The following is a 17711-nucleotide window of genomic DNA, read 5'->3' on the forward strand; positions in this document are numbered from 1 at the left end:
GCGGCGATGTCAAGCCGTCGTTCTGAATGAATATTTATAACCAGCCTTAATGTGGCTGCTACCTGCCGGTGGGCGGCGCTGTCATCGCTGGCTGTACCGGCTGCATTTGGCGAACACGCCACCGGGAAGGGGCCAAGTTCATTCATCTCGATGTAGGAGGGTTTATAGCGCAAACAAAGACACGGACAAGAGAGACGAAACACGCACACAAGCGCTATGACGCTAGCACATCAAGATGAACTACCAACTCGCCCAACAGGAAGTTTTAACAAAGTGCGTTGTTAGCGCATGGGGTTTCGGAACAGCGCCAACATTAAAATGCGCTGCATAAATGCATAGCTTCCTTTCACCTAACTTGCTGGACCACAGTGTTAATGAAGCGAGCAACGCAGCCCACTCACCATGCTACAATGATCCCTACATTCACAATGCGCAGCTCTTTGGACGTCAGAATGCGCAGTTGGTCGATGGCTCTTAGGTCACGGTGGCAGCCGTCCTGCGGTGTAAGAACGACAATAAAAATAGTAAACGACGCCACAGGCTCCCCGCGATGTAGAAAGAACGACCATAAAAATAATAAACGACGCCACAGGCTGACTGTTTTTTTTTTTCTTTTTTCTGGGGAAAGGTGTTCGCAGTTGTGCATGTGGTGTAGTTGCCGGGCAGTGCAGTGGAGCGCTCTATCTCATCTCATCTACGATCACTTGAACCTCAGCACCCCGAAAATGGTAGCACCAAACGTAAGCATGATCCCTTTGAAGTGAATGGTGCCAGGACCCGGCTACTGCCCTCCGCGGTGGCTCAGCGGCTTTGGCGTTCGGGCGTTGCGCCGAGAGTCGTGGGATCGAATACCGACCGCGTAGAACGCACTTACATGGAGGCGTAACAGAAACGCCCGAGTTCTGTGCGATGTGCGTGCATCTTTAACCGCTTCACGCACCGTTCGGTTACTCCAGCTCGAAACGAATATTTTTACATCCAAATTGTATATCCAGGCTTCGAGAAAAGTTAATTCGTCAGTTTTCCGACAGGAGAAACCAACAGCTGACTTTTTGCAGACACGTGCAAAATATAGTACAATACGCCACAACAGGCAAAAAAAAATTAGTGTATGAATGATAGGATTTGTCAACCATCCCAAGTATCGCGAGATCACTCAGCTTCGAAAATGCCCACTATACGCTCGAACTTCAGAAAAAGAAAAATTGTAATGCTTTTGGCGACAAAATATGTCTGCGTGAAACGACGATGTGCAACGAATTTCATTTTTGTCTGTGTGATAAATATTCTTTACTTTGTTCGCTAGATGGCGTAAGAATGAACAATTTTGTTCATTCTTGAGAAATTTGAGAAATTTAATGAAGAAGATGACACATGTGCAGTGTGTGGTAGATCTGTGGAAACAATTGAACACCTCATAAACAAACGTGATGGTATCCATCCGGATGTCGATGCAGGCACAGTCACTCTTCCTGAGGCCCTAGGGTTTAAAGACAACAATGGTCATGTAAATAGATCTGCAGTGGAAGTTAGCAAAAAGCGATTGGAGGATTGGTGGCTGAAAAGCAGAGATGTGGCATAAGGTTAGAATTGTAGGAAACCGTAGGTAAAGATGATGGCGAATCTTAATGAGAATTGCCAACACAGTAAACAAAAAAACTAGTAAGGAAAGAAAAACTGAGCATGGTGGCAATTGCCACCACCCCGTTTCAAAGGGGGCGCTCCTATCCATCCATCCATCCATTGTGGGGTTAGGCCTAATGCGAATCAGGTGCGCTAGCACTTCGGTTTTCACTTCAGTTTCGGTTCTGGCTCGAGGTTCGGTTTTCAAGGTCAAGCCTTCTTCATACAAAGATCGGCGAAATGGGCCTCAAAGGTATGACGTGATAGCCTTCACATCCGGATTGATAATTCTCTACTGCACATTCATAGATATCCGGAAGCCCTCATACCACTCCTGGCGTAATGGTGCAATGGTTAAGCGATCTGCCATGCGATGGCAAATATTGCCATCGGCAGGGCTTGTGTGACCCTCGTTGCTCTTCCCGAGAAACCTCTCACGACGAATCAAAGTGAACTGCCACCCGTCACGGTGGGCAGTTTTCTCACAATCCGATGGGCAGGTTGTGATGACGTCACAAGGCCACGTGACCTAGATAACCCACCTGCCAGCGAGGTGGGTTCAAGGCTAAGCACGTTTTAGCCAAAGGTCGGCAGAGTCGCTGTGTGTGGTCTTAAGTGCTAACACACAAAATCGTCACATTTGCGACATGAAGGATGCTAAATTCACCTGAAGCAAAGAAGTCACTACTATGTGTAACACGCGCTCATAAAAGGCTGTGTGTTCGCTTTGTACAAAATGGCTTACAAAGCAGGCTAAGAGGTTAAGAACACCTGGCTAGTCGAAAATACTTTGAGATCACTGCGGCGACCCGTATTGGAGGAATGCGAAAGCAAAACGTCCACATATTATATCGACGTATGTGGCTGTTTTGACGTCCATGTACTATATCGATGTCCATTGCTATTTTGGCGTCTAAGTGTATCTTTACGTATTTTTTCGCATTTAATTAATTAATTACAGCTCATCAACCAAATTTTTCCCGCGGCAACATTCTATCACACACTATTTGTCAGAATCATACGTTCCCATATTTATCTTTAGAGGACGACGTAATCGTGGGATCAAAATCGCGGACACTTTTTGTTGACGCGACAGTGCCATTTAATACCCTCGCATTAATAAAGCGGAGGATTTAGTGCAGCGTCCTTCGATTATATCCCAGATGCAGCTTCGCAGCGTTGAACGCTTGCGGCTCGGACCTTTCTTTCTCCGCATTTTTTTTTTCTTCACTTTTAAGCTTACCCATAATAATCTCGACCCAGGCCGCCGCGGTGGCTCAGTGGTTATGGTGCTCGGCTGCTGACCCGAAAGACGCGGGTTCGATCCCGGCCGCGGCGGTTGAATTTCTTTGGGGGAGAAATTCTAGAGGCCCGTGTACTGTGCGATGTCAGTGCACGTTAAAGAACCCCAGGTGGTCGAAACTTCCGGAGCCCTCCGCTGCGGCATCCCTCATAGCCTAAGTCGCTTTGGGACGTTAAACCCCATCCTTTTTCGCGATGTTAGCAATGAAAACGATCAGAGTGACCTACAAAATACGCTTACTAATATTGTACAGTGGTGCAAGCGCTGGGACATGACACTGAACGCAGATAAAAGCGTTTCTCTTCGCATAACTAACAAGATAAACGCTCTAGAATATGTATATAAATTAGAATCATCACCATTGCAACAAGTAGCGTCCGTAAAGTACTTGGGTGTATCACTTACTAATAACCTTTCTTGGAACTCTCACATAGATAACATCTGTTCACTCGCATTCCGTAAGCTCTGTTATATAAGGCATAAACTTCGAAACGCCCCCGCTAACGTTAAGCTCTTAGGTTATAATACTCTAATTAGACCCAAGCTTGAATATGCTTGCATAATTTGGGACCCGTATACTAAGTCTAACATATATAAGCTCGAGAACATTCAAAGGAAAGCAATTAGATTCATATATTCAAAATATCTACCCTCTGACTCACCCTCAGACTTGATGCATGCTAACGGTATTGAAGAACTACAGGTAAGAAGACGAAATTTTCGTTTAGATTTTCTTTCATTACTTCTTAACAATAAACTCAGACTTGACCCTTCTGCTTATCTTTCCCCAATGCCAACACGGAATACAAGACACTATCACAAAGCTCTTTTAAAACCATATTTTGCCCGGACTAACTCGTTCAAGTTTTCCTTTTTCCCACGCACCATATCCGACTGGAACTCATTAACCGAACCTAATCAACCCTGAAAATCAGACGCGTTCCTCAGCCATCTTTTTTGATATTGCGTATTATGTATTTTTTCTGCTTTGTCTTGCATTGCTGTATTGTTGTTTTACTACATTATCTTTGCTGTATTGTTGTATTTTTGTTGCTATAATTTTGCTTTTTGTGCATCTGCCCTTCCTGCTTGGACCTAACCATGGTCTGCAGTATGTACATAAATAAAAAAAAAATAAATAAAACCGAACGAAACCAATAATCTCGACCCGTCCGCAGCGGGTATAGGCCAAGTAGGAGTGCCATCTGAGCCCTCGCTGGAGTTGCGCTGTGCGACTCACCGATTTCGACTGCTGATCTAGCTGAGCTTCGGAAAACGTGGTGGTCTGCCGCTGGGCGATTGCGCTGTCTGGTCCCGCTATGCTGCCGCGCTTCTTAGCCCCACGCCGGGAACCGCAGCGCCCTCTGCCACCCACGGTCCTTGCGCTGCAGAACAGGCTGTTGGTGTGGTGGATCTCTGTGATGGCGTGGCGGGCGAGCTTCGCCTTCGAAGTGGCCTGGAGCCACCGTGGAGACTCCACCACCACCCTGTTCGACAGCCGCGGAAGGAGCGCACAGGACGGAAGAAATCGACAGTTGCGAGAGCTAGCTCACATAATAACAACTATACACTCTCAAATCTGGTTGAGTTTCGCACTCTGCAGCTTTGCACGCCTGTTGGGCATTGTCTGACTTATTTGCTCTCGTCTGTCAAGCGAACATTTTTATTGAATAAGTTTTGGGCCTATGGGTGCATTACGCATTGCGATGGTAGTGGCAAATTGCGCGCGAAATCAAGCGCTGCAAGAAAAAAAGGTCATAAAGGAGATCTGAAAGGTGCTCTCAATAGAAGGAGGAGGATGTAGAAGAGGAAAAGCAGGGAGGGTAACCGAATAATCGGTTTGCTACCCTACACGGGGGGGGGGGGGGGGGGGGGAGGAGTGAGGGGATAAAAAAAAGAGAAAGGAGAGTGACCGAAAATTGAAGTCACTCTAAAACGTCACTGTTCGTTGAAGTCACAGCCTATCGTGCAGGCCAGAAGTTCTCAAGAAGCGGAGCAGTGCCTTGCAGGCCTTCTCCGCCGACGACCGCCGCGGCCAGTGGCCGAGAATCTTCATTTCCGTGAGTGAGCGCGGGTCTAGGGGCTCCAGCGCACGGCTGAGAGACTGCCTTTCGGTGGTGTAGGCAGGGCAGTCACAAATAATGTGGGTTATAGTCTCGTCATGCCCGCAGATGGCACATGCAGGGCTATCAGACATACCGATTAAGAATGAGTAGTGGTTGGTGAAAGCTACACCAAGCCAGAGGCGACACAGCAAAGCTTCTTCTCGTCGTGGTAGGCCTGATGGTAGCCGGAGCTTCAGATCTGGGTCCAAGGATTTTAAACGGGAATTGCAAAATTGGCCGGAATTCCACGCGGCAAGCGTGATGTCACGCGCAAGTGCGCGAAGCCTGCTCGCTGCGTCTGATCTCGAAATGGGGATCGACACAAAAGCGCCGTCGTTGTGAGCAGTTCGCGCGACCTCATTCGCGCGGTGATTGCATGCTATGCCGCTGTGCCCCGGTAGCCATTGGTAGATAATGTCATGTCCTTTGTTGATGGCAGAGTGATGTAGTTGTCGAATTTCTGCGACCAGTTAATTGTTCATGGGCTCCACGGCGAAGAGCAGCTTGTAAGCCTTGGTGGGCAGCTTTAGAATCGGTGAAAATAGACCACCGCTGAGGGCGCTGCTGACTGATGTATTCAATGGCGACACGAAGAGCGGTGAGCTCTGCACCTGTCGAAGAAGTGCGGTGACCTGTCCTAACTCTAATTTCTGTAGTGCTTGCGGGTATGACCACGGAGCCAGAAGAAGTGATATGGTTCACTGAGCCGTCGGTGTAAACGTGCACCCGGTGCTCTCAATAAAGCTTAGGTATTTATGGGATGTTAAAGAACGCCGCTTTACGAATATCCTCTCAAGCAAGAATTTTTTTTCTACGTCTTTTATAACCTCAGTTAACTGCAGTCAAAATTTGAATTAGTCTTCACGCCTTTCCCTCTCCTCTCGTCACTTTTTGCACACTCAAAGCTCGTAGCTCCTCAACCGGCCTACCGCCGACGCGCGCGGGAATTCCCCGGAAGGCGGAGCTTCCTGGCCAGTTGGAGCGACACTGCTCACTGGCCGCGGCGATCGTATCTGAGTGACGCCTGAAAGAATCTGGTGGTTTTCTACTACGTGTAGAAGTGTATCATTTGACTCAGGTGTTCATGACGACAAAATGTAGTGATTAAGCGAGTTTATGTACTCTTCTGAGAAGTTGTTTTAGAGCCCCTTTTAAACTTCTCTCTCAATAAGTGGCAGTAACTTACGAGGATTATTCATTCGGGAGTCGCGGCCCAAGAATAGAGCAAAGAAAGCACTGCAGTTGTACTCACTCTGGGGAAATAGGTGATCTTGGGTGTTGTTATGCTTTGTTAAGGACAATTGGACAATGAATGACCCATTTTAAACTCCATTTCAAAAGCAGCACTCTAAATAAACCACATCTGGGGCTCTATTGGTTCAACTTTTAGTGACCCCCATTTGCGCGAGTGAGTGAGAGCGTAAGCGCTCTAAATTCAAGCATTTCTTTTGTTGATCAACTAATACAATTAAGTCTGGTTTCAGCATTCGCAGACTCAGGAGTGCCAGTAGTCTTCACAGTCAGATATGAAATAAAAATTGGAATTTACTCCACAAATATATGTTACGGGGATATGTTGCACCTGTTTGCCAACTAGCTATTGCAGGACGACTTGTTTACCTGAGCGGCACGAGCTCAAGATTGTGCTTTTTTTGCCAATAAGAATGTTTGCTACTTTGCATTTTCCTTTTTTTTATTTCGCAGGAGACACTCAGTTGTCGCTACGATTACAGAGTGAAGATAGCCGGCTGCGATAAGCCTCACTATATATTATTCATCCATCGAACTTGCTCCACGTTAACTACCTATAGTGATCTGCCCCACAGAGGATCATTTCACGACTTGGTGAAAAATTACAAATTTTCCGATGACTACAATGCTGTTGAAGGCACTCGCGCTTCTGGGACTGTGAACGTGCAGTTACAGTTGGCTCGCTGTCGACTAAAACTGCGCGAAGTGACACCTCCGACATCATGTCAGTTCTGAAACAATGGCAGCACACTGCTGTACAGCTAGTACAGTACCGGACTTGTAATAAGGGAGTAATTACTCATTGGCATCCACCCGAGCGCAGCCATACGGCTACAAAGGAAAGCTATACAGCTTTCTCAGAAACTTCGTAGTTAAAGAAAAATTCGTCCTGGTCCGGGGTTCGAACCCAGGACCACCGCTTCACCGGAGCAGTCGCTCTACCAATTGAGCTAATCAGGACGGTAAGCTTATGGTAGGGCGAGAGCGAATTGATCAATAACTCGAAGTGGGAACAGTGTTGGTCAAATGTTTAGGGGAATCCCCCAAGGTGGAGTAGATTTGTAATAAGGGAGTAATTACTCATTGGCATCCACCCGAGCGCAACCGGACTTGACGCTGCCACTTTTCAAAACTCCAAGCTGCACTGCCAAACTTGTCCTGGCAAATTCATCTGGAAATTCTGCTTTAAAGCACCGGGGTATGATCTGTTCCGTCAAGCTCAGAAGACGAACTAGACCGTCTGAAGTGTACACATGATTTGTATTCGTGCATCGGTTGAGTTTTCTTCAAAAATCTGGCTGCAAACTTGTCTCTGGTAAATTATATCCGTGCACTGAGCCGTATCAGTTGCTTGTGTTTTCAGAACGGACTGGCGAAGGTTATTCTCGCCCGCGCACTAACCGCGTGTTCAATCGAAGCTCGCACATCACGCTATTAAAGGGAAAAAAAGAGCTTAAGTGACCGACAAAGTGCAAGCGATCATAGCGCCGTCGCGGTAAGTCGTAGCAGCATTCCCGGATGTGCCTGTGCAGCAACAGTGCAGCGTACAGTCGCGAGTAAAAAACATTAGCACAGATCACTGGCGATCAGCATTGTGATATCTCAACACGCGGCGGTGCGGTTCGCAGGCCAGCCTACCGGGTCGTTTCCATGTTTGCAGCATAGAGGGGGACAGCAGGAAGTAAGCTTTATCAAGCGTGCCACCACCCGAGCATCGAAGTGCCGACCCTACGTGACTATGCATGCGGCATAAATTTATTTTGGCTCGGTTATCATGAGAAAATATGGCTTCTTTTTTATTGCTGTTTTTCTATGTCCGTGATGGTTTGTCAAAAGGAACTCGCGAGAACAATAGGCTGTCTTGAAAAAAAGAGAGAGGGCGAGACAGAAAAATAAATTTTGCTGGGCCGTGACAATCCGCTGAACCCCCCCCCCCCCCCCCCCCCTAATACTGTAGAATGGGAACGGTCCGGCACTCTCGTTTTCAGCCTCTTCGCCATCCGCAGCGCCACGCGTTGTCATTCCGGCGCTGCAGTGTTCCGTCATGTGTGCTAATCTATTGTACTCGTGACTGTACACTCTAAGCAGAAAGGAACAAAAAGGGGAGTAAAGGGAGTGTCCTAGCACACTCTTTTTTATAAAAGAAACTAGAGGACAGCTTACTCCCCTCTTCAATCCTATATGGGCGTATTTGTGTGTTTAGAGCGCAGCTTACATGAAGCACGAGAGCAGCAGCGAGGTGGGCAGCATGACGCCCAGTTGTGCGAAGCGCCAGGAAGGTCGAAACCGGCCGATGCCGAGCACCACGAGCATGCTAGCCGCGAAGCCGTACTCCACGAACATGCCGCAGAAGCCACGCATGCCCGTGTCCACCGTCTCGATCACTGAAAGAGGCAAAGAGACGCTGGGGTTCTGAACGCACCATCACAGCTCAGAATGTTATTGCCTTAGCACTTAATATGACTACGCATTGAAAACGGCGGATAAAAGCTATGAAATTTCGATATTTTATCACTAATCATCCCTTCATTGCAGAAATGTAGAAAAATATGGATATCTATTTAATAAAGAACGATTACTAAGCAATAAGCTAATTTTGATGACTTCTGAAAGCCGAAGGACGACCAAACTGCGTGAAAACGTAGATGTGAATGTGATAGACCAGGCGTTCACTTCAAAGCTGCTTCATTGCCGGTGAATTCAACGTGAGGACAAAATAAATGTTTCCTGTTCTGCCGCTACAGTTAGCTTTTGCCAGAATTTATCTTGTCTGGCTCTTTGACCGAGCCTCAAAAGCGGCTTATTGCCTATTATAGCATCTTTATGAAAAAAAAGTTGCATTCAATAAAATGTAACACCGTGTGCAATGGTCGACGGCATGCTGTGTCTCATTTTTAAATCTGTCAGAGCTAGAAAAAAAAGCTACAGGCGCCAGCAGCAGATCAAGGGTCGGATCATCATATATGCTGCCAAGTGACATGGGTCTGTGATTGGCCAACGGCTTTTAAGTGTCGTATGCTGGGCAGTAGTGGTTGCCGAGGCAACGGGCGCACCAAGATCAGGGGTGAGGTACGAGCGCACGGGCACGTACCCAGCACGAAGGTCACGAAGAATATGGACGTGACGGAGCACGAGACGACAAAGCGGAGCACCGTGAACAGGTAGAAGGAGCGGGCGCTCTGCACGGCCAGGCCCGAGCCCTCCAGGATGACCGCGGCAGCGAAGATCACCGGCCGCCTGCCCACCCTGCGGTGATTGCGCATGCGCATTACTCGCCGCTCTTGTTTCCACAGTACAAGATGGCCACCGCTTGGTTTGGACTCCAAAAATCCTTATTACAAGAACGTTGCGTCCACTCTAGAACAAGGGCCTCCCCTGCCGGACCTACTGATCGGATCTGGCCCTGCGTACGGTTCGGCCTCCCTATTGACGATTTCCACGATGTAGAGGGGAAGTCTCAAACGATTCAACATGGCGGCGTTACGAAGGACTGCTTCCGGGGATAACCTAGGCATATAGTTTCGCAGAGGGAAAATTAGTGGCGCAGCAATTCGTCCACAAGTGCATGCAAGGATCGGCTTAAAGCGTGGATTCAGTCGCAACATTTTAAGTTCAGTTTCTATTAAGGAAGAACAAGCTTACTTCATGTCTCCGATGCCCGAATTATTAAACCATGCGTTCACTTCGTCGAAAGAGGGAATATCACAAAGTATCATTCAGCCTACTAAGATTACGTTGCAGTATCTCGCAAGAACAAACTATCCATTAAAGACGTTTCAATAAATTTCCGTCTCTAAAGCTTTGGAATGTTTTAATCGAGGCCCAAAAAGCTTTACCCAACTAATTCTTACAAAGGGTGCTGACTTGAGGATTCAGTTCCATGCTTCCTTTGTAGGAGAATAACACTCACCTGTCGGAAAACAGGCCAGCTATCACGAGCCCGACAAATGAGCCAGACATGTAGGCCGCCGACGAATAGGTTGTCATCCACCGGTTTTCACACACCAGGCTCCACTGAGATGAGAAACAAAGAGCCAAGGACGAAAATTTCAGCACCGCACTCCGCCCAGCGGCGCACAATGTCTAGGCTACTGAAGAATGTTACTGTTGGTAAGTTGGGCTTAACGGGCCCAAAGATTCACATAGGGCATGAAAGATGCTGTAGTGGAACAACGGGAGTTAATTCACCCCCGTGCCAGAGCACAACACACGGGCGGCTTCGCAGTTCTCTCGCCGCGACTGGGATTAGATCCCGCGACCTTCAGCTCAAGGCCGAACGGAATATCTGTTAAGCCATCGAGGCGGATAAAACTGTCATGTAGTCCTAGCACCCGAGGAATCATTGCACGTGCTTGACCACCTCAAGGCATGCGTCATCTTCGCATAATACACTTGATTAGCCCTTAATCGCTACACAAAAATTATTGCAGAACTGAATTATTCAAGAAAACTTTGCGCAGATTAACACAAGAAGGGGGGAGAAACACGAACACACTCCCTCCGTCTTGTGTTAATCTGCGCGAAGTTTTCTTGAATATGTCGCTGCACCAACTGGCCCAACGGTCTGCTCTGCTAAGAACTGAATTACTCTCATGAAATGCTCAGTCGTCCTTGTTTCGCTCTTCGAAAAACAGAAGGCGTCCAAGCACGCCTCCTTATACAGCAGAGGAATATGCCTAAAAGCGGAGCAAGTGTCTGATCACAAGAGAACTCCGAAAGCGAAAAGGCGCTGTGTACCAACTGATTTTTGAGAGTTCAAGTACGTTTGTATACCAAAGAAGGTCGCGTGAATAATTAAGACAATTTTGTAAGTCAGACAAAACTAATAAGTACAATCGTTATTTGAACAAATTTGCAAGTTTTATTTGGCAGGACTGCAACGTTTACATGTAGATGATTGTAGGTGGACGCTGCGTCCGGCTTAAAAAATACTCCTATTTTTCATGCTAGCGACTTTCAATAAGAGCGTGCTTGATTTGTCGAATAGTACCGAACTATTTGGCAGTCAGCGCATGTTTGTTTTCAGTTACCGCTGCTGTGTTTGGTTCCTTGCGGGACTTTTCGAAATATTTCTTATAAGCCACCAACTAGCTCAAATGCATGCGTTGACCCTCGAAGTCAGAGGAAACCAGGAAATTTTTAGAAAATCTTTGTTGTGCCTGAGGAAAATTCCTGTGGCTTAGCTTGGTTAAGCCCGGTAATTGCGAAAGCAATATCCGTAGCTACGCCATGGTTCAGCTGGTAGTGTAGCTGGTGGTGGTGCTTGTGGTTAGACTTGTGGTGATGAATCGGTTATACAATCCAATCCAACCCAATCCATTCCATTCCAATCCAATACAATACAATATGCTAAGGTCATTGGTAGCTACCGGCCTCGCTACGCGACGGGCTGAAAGTGCAACTAGTATTGCTTTCGCAGTAAAAAAAAAAAACACACGCACCCCCAATTCTATTACATTGGGCAATGCAATAGCATTAGAAGCTGTTGATGCCTTTGCCGGAAGTGATTGCTGGGGCTTGAGAAGCATGTCGTTCTTTCCCAGCTCTTCCCTCACAACACCTGCCATCCTCCACACTTTGTAGGTAAAGGTGTCATAGAGACAAACATGTTCTGGTGTCGTCGCGTTCCTGTAGACAATAGAATTTTTCCCCTCTAGTTTCGTCACTAATGTCGTTACTACCAGACAGCCAATCAGAATTTTTCTGGACGACTCCGGACGGTCTCTGCAGTCTTTTCGCTTCGATAAGGCTTCTATGCTGCCATACAGAACTCTACTCGTGATGACTGTTGCGAGAACCGGGACCTTATCACTATATAAGCACCAAAAGCTAATTGTCCCAAAGGTGTCCTCTGCACTGACAACCTACCCAATTTCATACTAAACAGCTCAATAAACACCGCTGTTTAATGCCAGGGAGCATTAAATGGCAGCAGTGTTGTACGTTGTTCCATGCACACGTCAAATGCGAAGTCATCGCCGCCGCACAGCCTTAGTGCCAAAAGTATAGTGTGCTGTCCGGGGGTCCCGTTCTGAACATCAGAGTCACAGTTAAGCGACTGCCAAGGCAAGCGGGGGCAAGTTAAGCCACTGATATAGCACTGAATGCCAGTGAAGTACCCTCATAGAAACAAATTTACAGCCGGAAATGATGGAAGAACTGGTGCGGTACTGCCACTCAGGAATAGTACATTATGTGCGCACACTTGTGTAGGTTGTGGCTAGCGGAAGACCTTGCTTAGTCCTGCAAAATGGCATTGACGGACTTTGGCTTTACTGTTGGCGCATGAGATTGCTCCCGTGACTGTTGCTGAGTTTCTGTGCATACCCTTCCTCTAGAGGATGCCCGCCAATGTATCGCTCATTGGATGATATCCACCTTGCATCCTACAAAGTGGCAATAAGAAATGTGCATTGACGACGACGCCTCTGCACAAAAGTAGTGAACACACTACTGTAAACATTGTTTTCAGCATAGTTTTATTCGTGAGCTCCGGACGGATGTGAACTGCAAAAGAGTGTGTCAATGCGCTAACTGGTGCATATTTCTACGAGGATAGAACAGCGCATAACTTTTCTTGCCCCCTCTGCCGTGCACTGGCGTGTCTTTGCCTCCCTAAAGATCTGTAGATTGCACCTATGAAAGGGGGCACTGAAATTAGAAGTCACTTTTTTTGTGACACGCTTCCTGGCACCATTCTAACAATGAAACCATAAATGCTTTCGAGGCGGCTCCAATGGCGCCGACCACGCCCTCATTCCACTCGCCTCCTCCAGTATGGTGCCCGCACTGGTGGTCTGGTTGAAATCCCAGGCGCTGCAAGGGACCGCGTTGCGAGCTGGGTTGGGAACCGCAGTGGCCGCTCCCGCCCCGAAACTGGCGTTGGCGGCTCGGACGTCGTGCCCGTCCCTGGCGGACTCGTAGACGGTGCAGTGGTCGTACGTGCCGTTGGCGTCGCGCGGGATGTTGGCGCTCTTCCACTGCTCGTCGCTGAGCGCGGCGTCGGCGGGCCGCTGGCACCAGTAGTCGGCGTCGTTGGGCGCGATCACCACGAAGAGCAGGTTGTGGGCGCCCATGGCGAGCATGGCGAGGCAGTCGTAGGCGAACATGAGGCTCTGGAAGAGGCCCCACGGTCCGATGAGCTGAGACAGCTGCTGGTCCAGCGACGAGCTCGACTCGCCCGCTGCCGTCGGCATGGGTGTGCTCGCGAAACTGGCGGGTTGGTAGGGATGGCAGCTGATCTGTGACGTCACGCACTGTGAGTGGGTGCGTAGTCAGAACACAGGAAAAGATCGTTTTTGCCCTCATCCTAGAAGACTGCCACGCATTGTCAGCAAATTTGAATGTGGTTAATATACTACTTTCTAAAAATACGAGACTCCTCCGATTTCTTTTTAAAATTACAGTAGCGTTTAACTTGAGGAATACGTTGATGTGGTTAGGAGCTTATATCAGTTCTTAGATAAGATGTTAAAAACATTGAAGATCAAAAAGACCTTTCTTAATCCAAGGAGAAAGTGCATTTCGGTAATTGACGGCCTCACTTATGCGCAAGGATCAGTTTCCTTCATGCGACAACAGAATGTAGCTAGACGTGTTAAATGAATAAGAACGATTTCCTCTCCCGCGCCATTGTGTGACTAGATTCTCGGTTTCAAAATTTAGCGTAATCGGCTGAAAAGCGCGCCTATTTTCACAGCGGACAGGACTGACAATTTAGCCACAGCATCCAAGATAGAACTAATCCAAGGAAGCTACTCCGCGCAAATCATTTTTTTGGACAACACTTATCAAAGCACAGACGACCGATCGCGCCAGACAGAGCGGGCATAGTTTAATCAGTAGAGCCGCTTGTTGCACAATAACTGGCTATACAGCAGTGCATAGAAATATCCACCGTGAAAGCGAGGACGCCCTACTTAGTTTTTAGTAAAAGCAGGTGGAGATTTAGTTTTGTCTCCCTTAAAATCAGGGAGGAAGATTCTACATCCGTGAAATGCCCTTCCCCACCCCCCTCCCCTCGCACCCCTTCGTTTCGGCCTGTTCAGCTGAAACATGGCAATTAAGAATTCGAAAACCGAAATCTCTTCTTGGTGTTGTTAAGATATCTCACATGCTTCTCTGATACCCGCAGTCGCAACGAATGGCCGCATTTGTCAGCCAAGCAGCAGTACGTTTCACAGTCTGCTCTGCAACGTTCCTGGGTTTTCGCCGCGGCTTTCGACAGGGCTGGGCGTCTCGCCTTTCCCCTACAGCACGCATTGGTGCCCTGCGCAGAATGCATGGCCCTTGCGCCAACTCACCTCGCCAAGTCAGGCTTTTCCCGAAAGATGATATCGACTTGGAGTAGCCAGTGAAGGACCAGAAACGCTGGAACCGAAGCGCGAGAGTTGAGCACGACACGAGGGCTAGCTTCTTCTCCTTCTTCTTCAAGCGAGCTTTTCTTCCTCAGTGTGACTCTGCGGCGCACCAGTGAATAACGAGCCACGTGGGCGTCATCTTCTCTCTCTCATACGTCCGCTGATCACCGAATAGCCAACTCTCTCTTCCCCGAGTGCTGTCACGATGCAGGCGCTAACCGTTGCGATTGTTGATTGGACAAAGGGCAGAGCAGGCAAGATTAAAAGAATTAAAGGTAATATTGCCCTGCCCGCACCGCGTGTACCCATGGATGCCTCTCGTCGAAGGTACACCAGGGTGGCTGTAGAGTGCCCCTGTCGCCATGTCTTCGCCGTATCCCGCCGTCAGGCCGACGTTGAATCGAGTCCGCAACTCCGAGTTCCTCCGCATTACCGTCCAATTCTTGTTATTTGATGTCGTCAGGACAGCACCTTTCATCGTAGCAAGATGCGGTCCCGGAGGTTAGTTCGCTTATGCGAGCCATGTCGCAAAACCATGTCGCAAATGACAGTCTCACTTCTCCGTGGGCGCCTCTACCTCGTCCTGAGAGAAGAGATGAAGGAGGAAGTTAAATAAGAATATGTTTCGACCACCATGCACCCTGGCCAATCCCCCGCCGTGGGTATGGGCCATTAAGCCTGAGGACATCATCATCATCATCGTCGTCGTCATCGTTACCTGGGATCCTTTAACGTGCACTGACACCGTACAGCAAAATCGCCCCTCGTGGCTCGGCTCGGCACTTTTCAGACCCGCTCTCTAGTGGGCCAGTGCGAAAGGCAACAGTATCTTGAACAAAAGAGTGGGTAGGAACAAAGAATACAGAAATGGATATAAAAATACGGAGAAGCGTAAACGCGACGACTCCAGGCATTAAGCACTGTGTAGTAAAGTGTTAAATAGGCAACGTAAAATGGGCACATACAAGCGCACGTCGGCGTCTTCTCATATATTTTACCAGTGGTCGCGCCTCGCGAACATGATAGGCTGTCAGATATCTTATATTGTCGTCTTAGCTGGCGGGCTACCTTGCGCTTCCAAACACACAGCTTTCGGGCCACCTCTCTGGCCCGAGTTCACCTCACGATCGTTTTAGAGCGCAGACATCGCAGACATCGTAGCCGTTGCCATTGTTGTACACATTATACAAAAGTGCCCCACAACTTTCCTTCGTCGTTTTTCCCGCTGTGCACTTTTTTTTAATATGGGCTCCACCTGTTCACAACAGTACGAAGAGCAGGTGATGCGACATCTGCGTGTACCCCACGGAAATGCATACAGATGGATTTTGGTCTCAACTTGTTTTTGAGGTGCACCACTTTGTTTGTGAGATAGAGCATCCGCCTCGCATTCGGGAGGTGCTGGGTTCGATCCCCAGTGCTGCCGTGTACCCACCAGTTTTCTAATGGATACAAGATTTCCCCTGGCCTGGTGCTCGGCTCTTATAGGGTGAGATGCTTGGGAAAAGGGTCGTAGACCACAGTTGCTTTGACGGATCAGAGATAAATTCCGCCATCAAGCAACCCTAAATCCGCCTCGTCCGATAGAAGCCCAACTTCTGGCCCTTTCAACTTCTCAACTTCTGCCAGCTCTCCTGGCAGAAGTTGAGTAGAGGCCGCGGTGGTCGTTGCCTATAGGGGCGTTAGCCTTGCGTCAAATCTCCTGGCAATTGCACTACCGTAGGGACGCATTACAAAAAATATTAGAAGAAAAGAGCTTGTGGCAGAGCCCTGTGACCGACTATATATCCAACCGTCTACATATAGACTCACGATGGCCACCAATTGTATGCCTTCCCAAACATTCGTATCAAAATTGTGACGCAACCATTGGTCGTACAGCGTTCCGGGTGATGTGATGCGATTTCCCTTTGCACATAGCGTACGCCCGCTAGTCAAGTTGTAGAATAGCTCACGAGAGGGATTTCAGCCGACGACATGCGTATACACTCATGCTTTCACCTTCACAGCACGCAAGCAGTTTTAAGTGAGCAGTCTTAAGTGCCCCCTGTATTTTTTAACTCTCTGTCAACCGGGAAGTGTGACTGCCACTTCGACACTTATTTCCTCTTAGCAGCGGCTTGACAGTACGTCAGCACTTTCCGCAGCGGCGCGGCGGCCGTTCACTCCGCCACGGTAAGCGGGCACGCTCCGTTTGCTCGAAGCGCCGTTGAGAGCGCTGCAATTTGATAGCGCACGAGCGTAGTCAGGTGGTATTTTTTCATATTTCGCCGGCTTTCTTTAGATGCCGGAAAAAAGGATGCCGTTCGAGACACAACGCTACAGTAAACTGGATCGGTTGTTTATAAACCTGCTATACAACCTAACTTAACGGTCGTGGCACTAAAATGAATATTTGAAATTTTGCATAATTCATCTTAATTAATTAATTATTAAGCACAATGAAAAAAATATTCTTAGGAGCGCCACATGATGGCAAACAATGTATCGGTTTCAGCGGGCTGCGGTTTACCGCTTTTTTTAAATCCTTGGTGCAAGTTACGTGAAACACCCTGTATAAGCCCATAGGATTCGTCGACTGGGATGTGGTGTCGCCCGTCCAGCGGGCGGCGAGATCGTATGGTTACATTTCATGACATAACCATGCATTACCGCTTAGGTCGACTTCTATATCCTCCCGCCCATAGTTCTCTCACCAAACCCGAAGAGGTTGTGTGGAGGCACCTTCAAACGAACGCCTTCCCCAACCGCGCGATATATGCCCGCATATACCCTGGGGTCTACTCCCCTTCCTGTCAACTATGTGGCCAACATGTCACTGTATTCCACATACCCTGGACTTGCCGACACCCTCCACGAGGTTTGCAGCTCTCGATTCCAGACCAGCTGGAGGCCGCATTGCTCAGTTCCGACTCGGACACACAGATCCGGGTTGTGACAAGAGCCGAACGGGTTGTGACAAGAGCCTAGAAGACGCCGAACGCCACGGGCTCATGGCCACTTGATGGGGCTATAACCCCACATCACCTGCTACTTTTGTCGGCGGAAATAAAATTTATCCTCTTCCTC

At 48.3% G+C, this 17711-nt stretch overlaps 2 protein-coding genes across 2 annotated transcripts in view; both read right to left on the reverse strand.

The window, feature by feature from the left end:
* The window catches only part of LOC149359455 (estradiol 17-beta-dehydrogenase 8-like), an 84013-nt gene extending 79750 nt beyond the window's left edge, over positions 1–4263 (reverse strand). The window contains exons 1-2 of the mRNA XM_089571668.1: positions 4167–4263; positions 402–496 (exon numbers count right to left, since the gene is read on the reverse strand). The gene's annotated coding sequence lies outside the window, so the exon portion shown is untranslated. The remainder of the gene's footprint in view (positions 1–401; positions 497–4166) is intronic.
* Positions 398–16207, reverse strand: LOC149359456 (solute carrier family 22 member 3-like). Its single transcript, XM_089567685.1, has 8 exons — positions 15361–16207; positions 14586–15225; positions 13050–13538; positions 10193–10296; positions 9374–9528; positions 8498–8666; positions 4167–4413; positions 398–496 (listed from the first exon to the last, which is right to left on the reverse strand). Exons 3-8 carry the CDS (start codon positions 13476–13478, stop codon positions 398–400), a joined length of 1203 nt encoding a protein of 400 aa, XP_089423811.1. The 5' UTR covers positions 13479–13538; positions 14586–15225; positions 15361–16207.
* Between the last annotated feature and the right edge of the window lie 1504 nt (positions 16208–17711).

The sequence above is a fragment of the Amblyomma mixtum genome, chromosome 2 (assembly GCF_055824585.1).
Source record: "Amblyomma mixtum isolate Tamu chromosome 2, ASM5582458v1, whole genome shotgun sequence".
NCBI lineage: Eukaryota > Metazoa > Arthropoda > Arachnida > Ixodida > Ixodidae > Amblyomma > Amblyomma mixtum.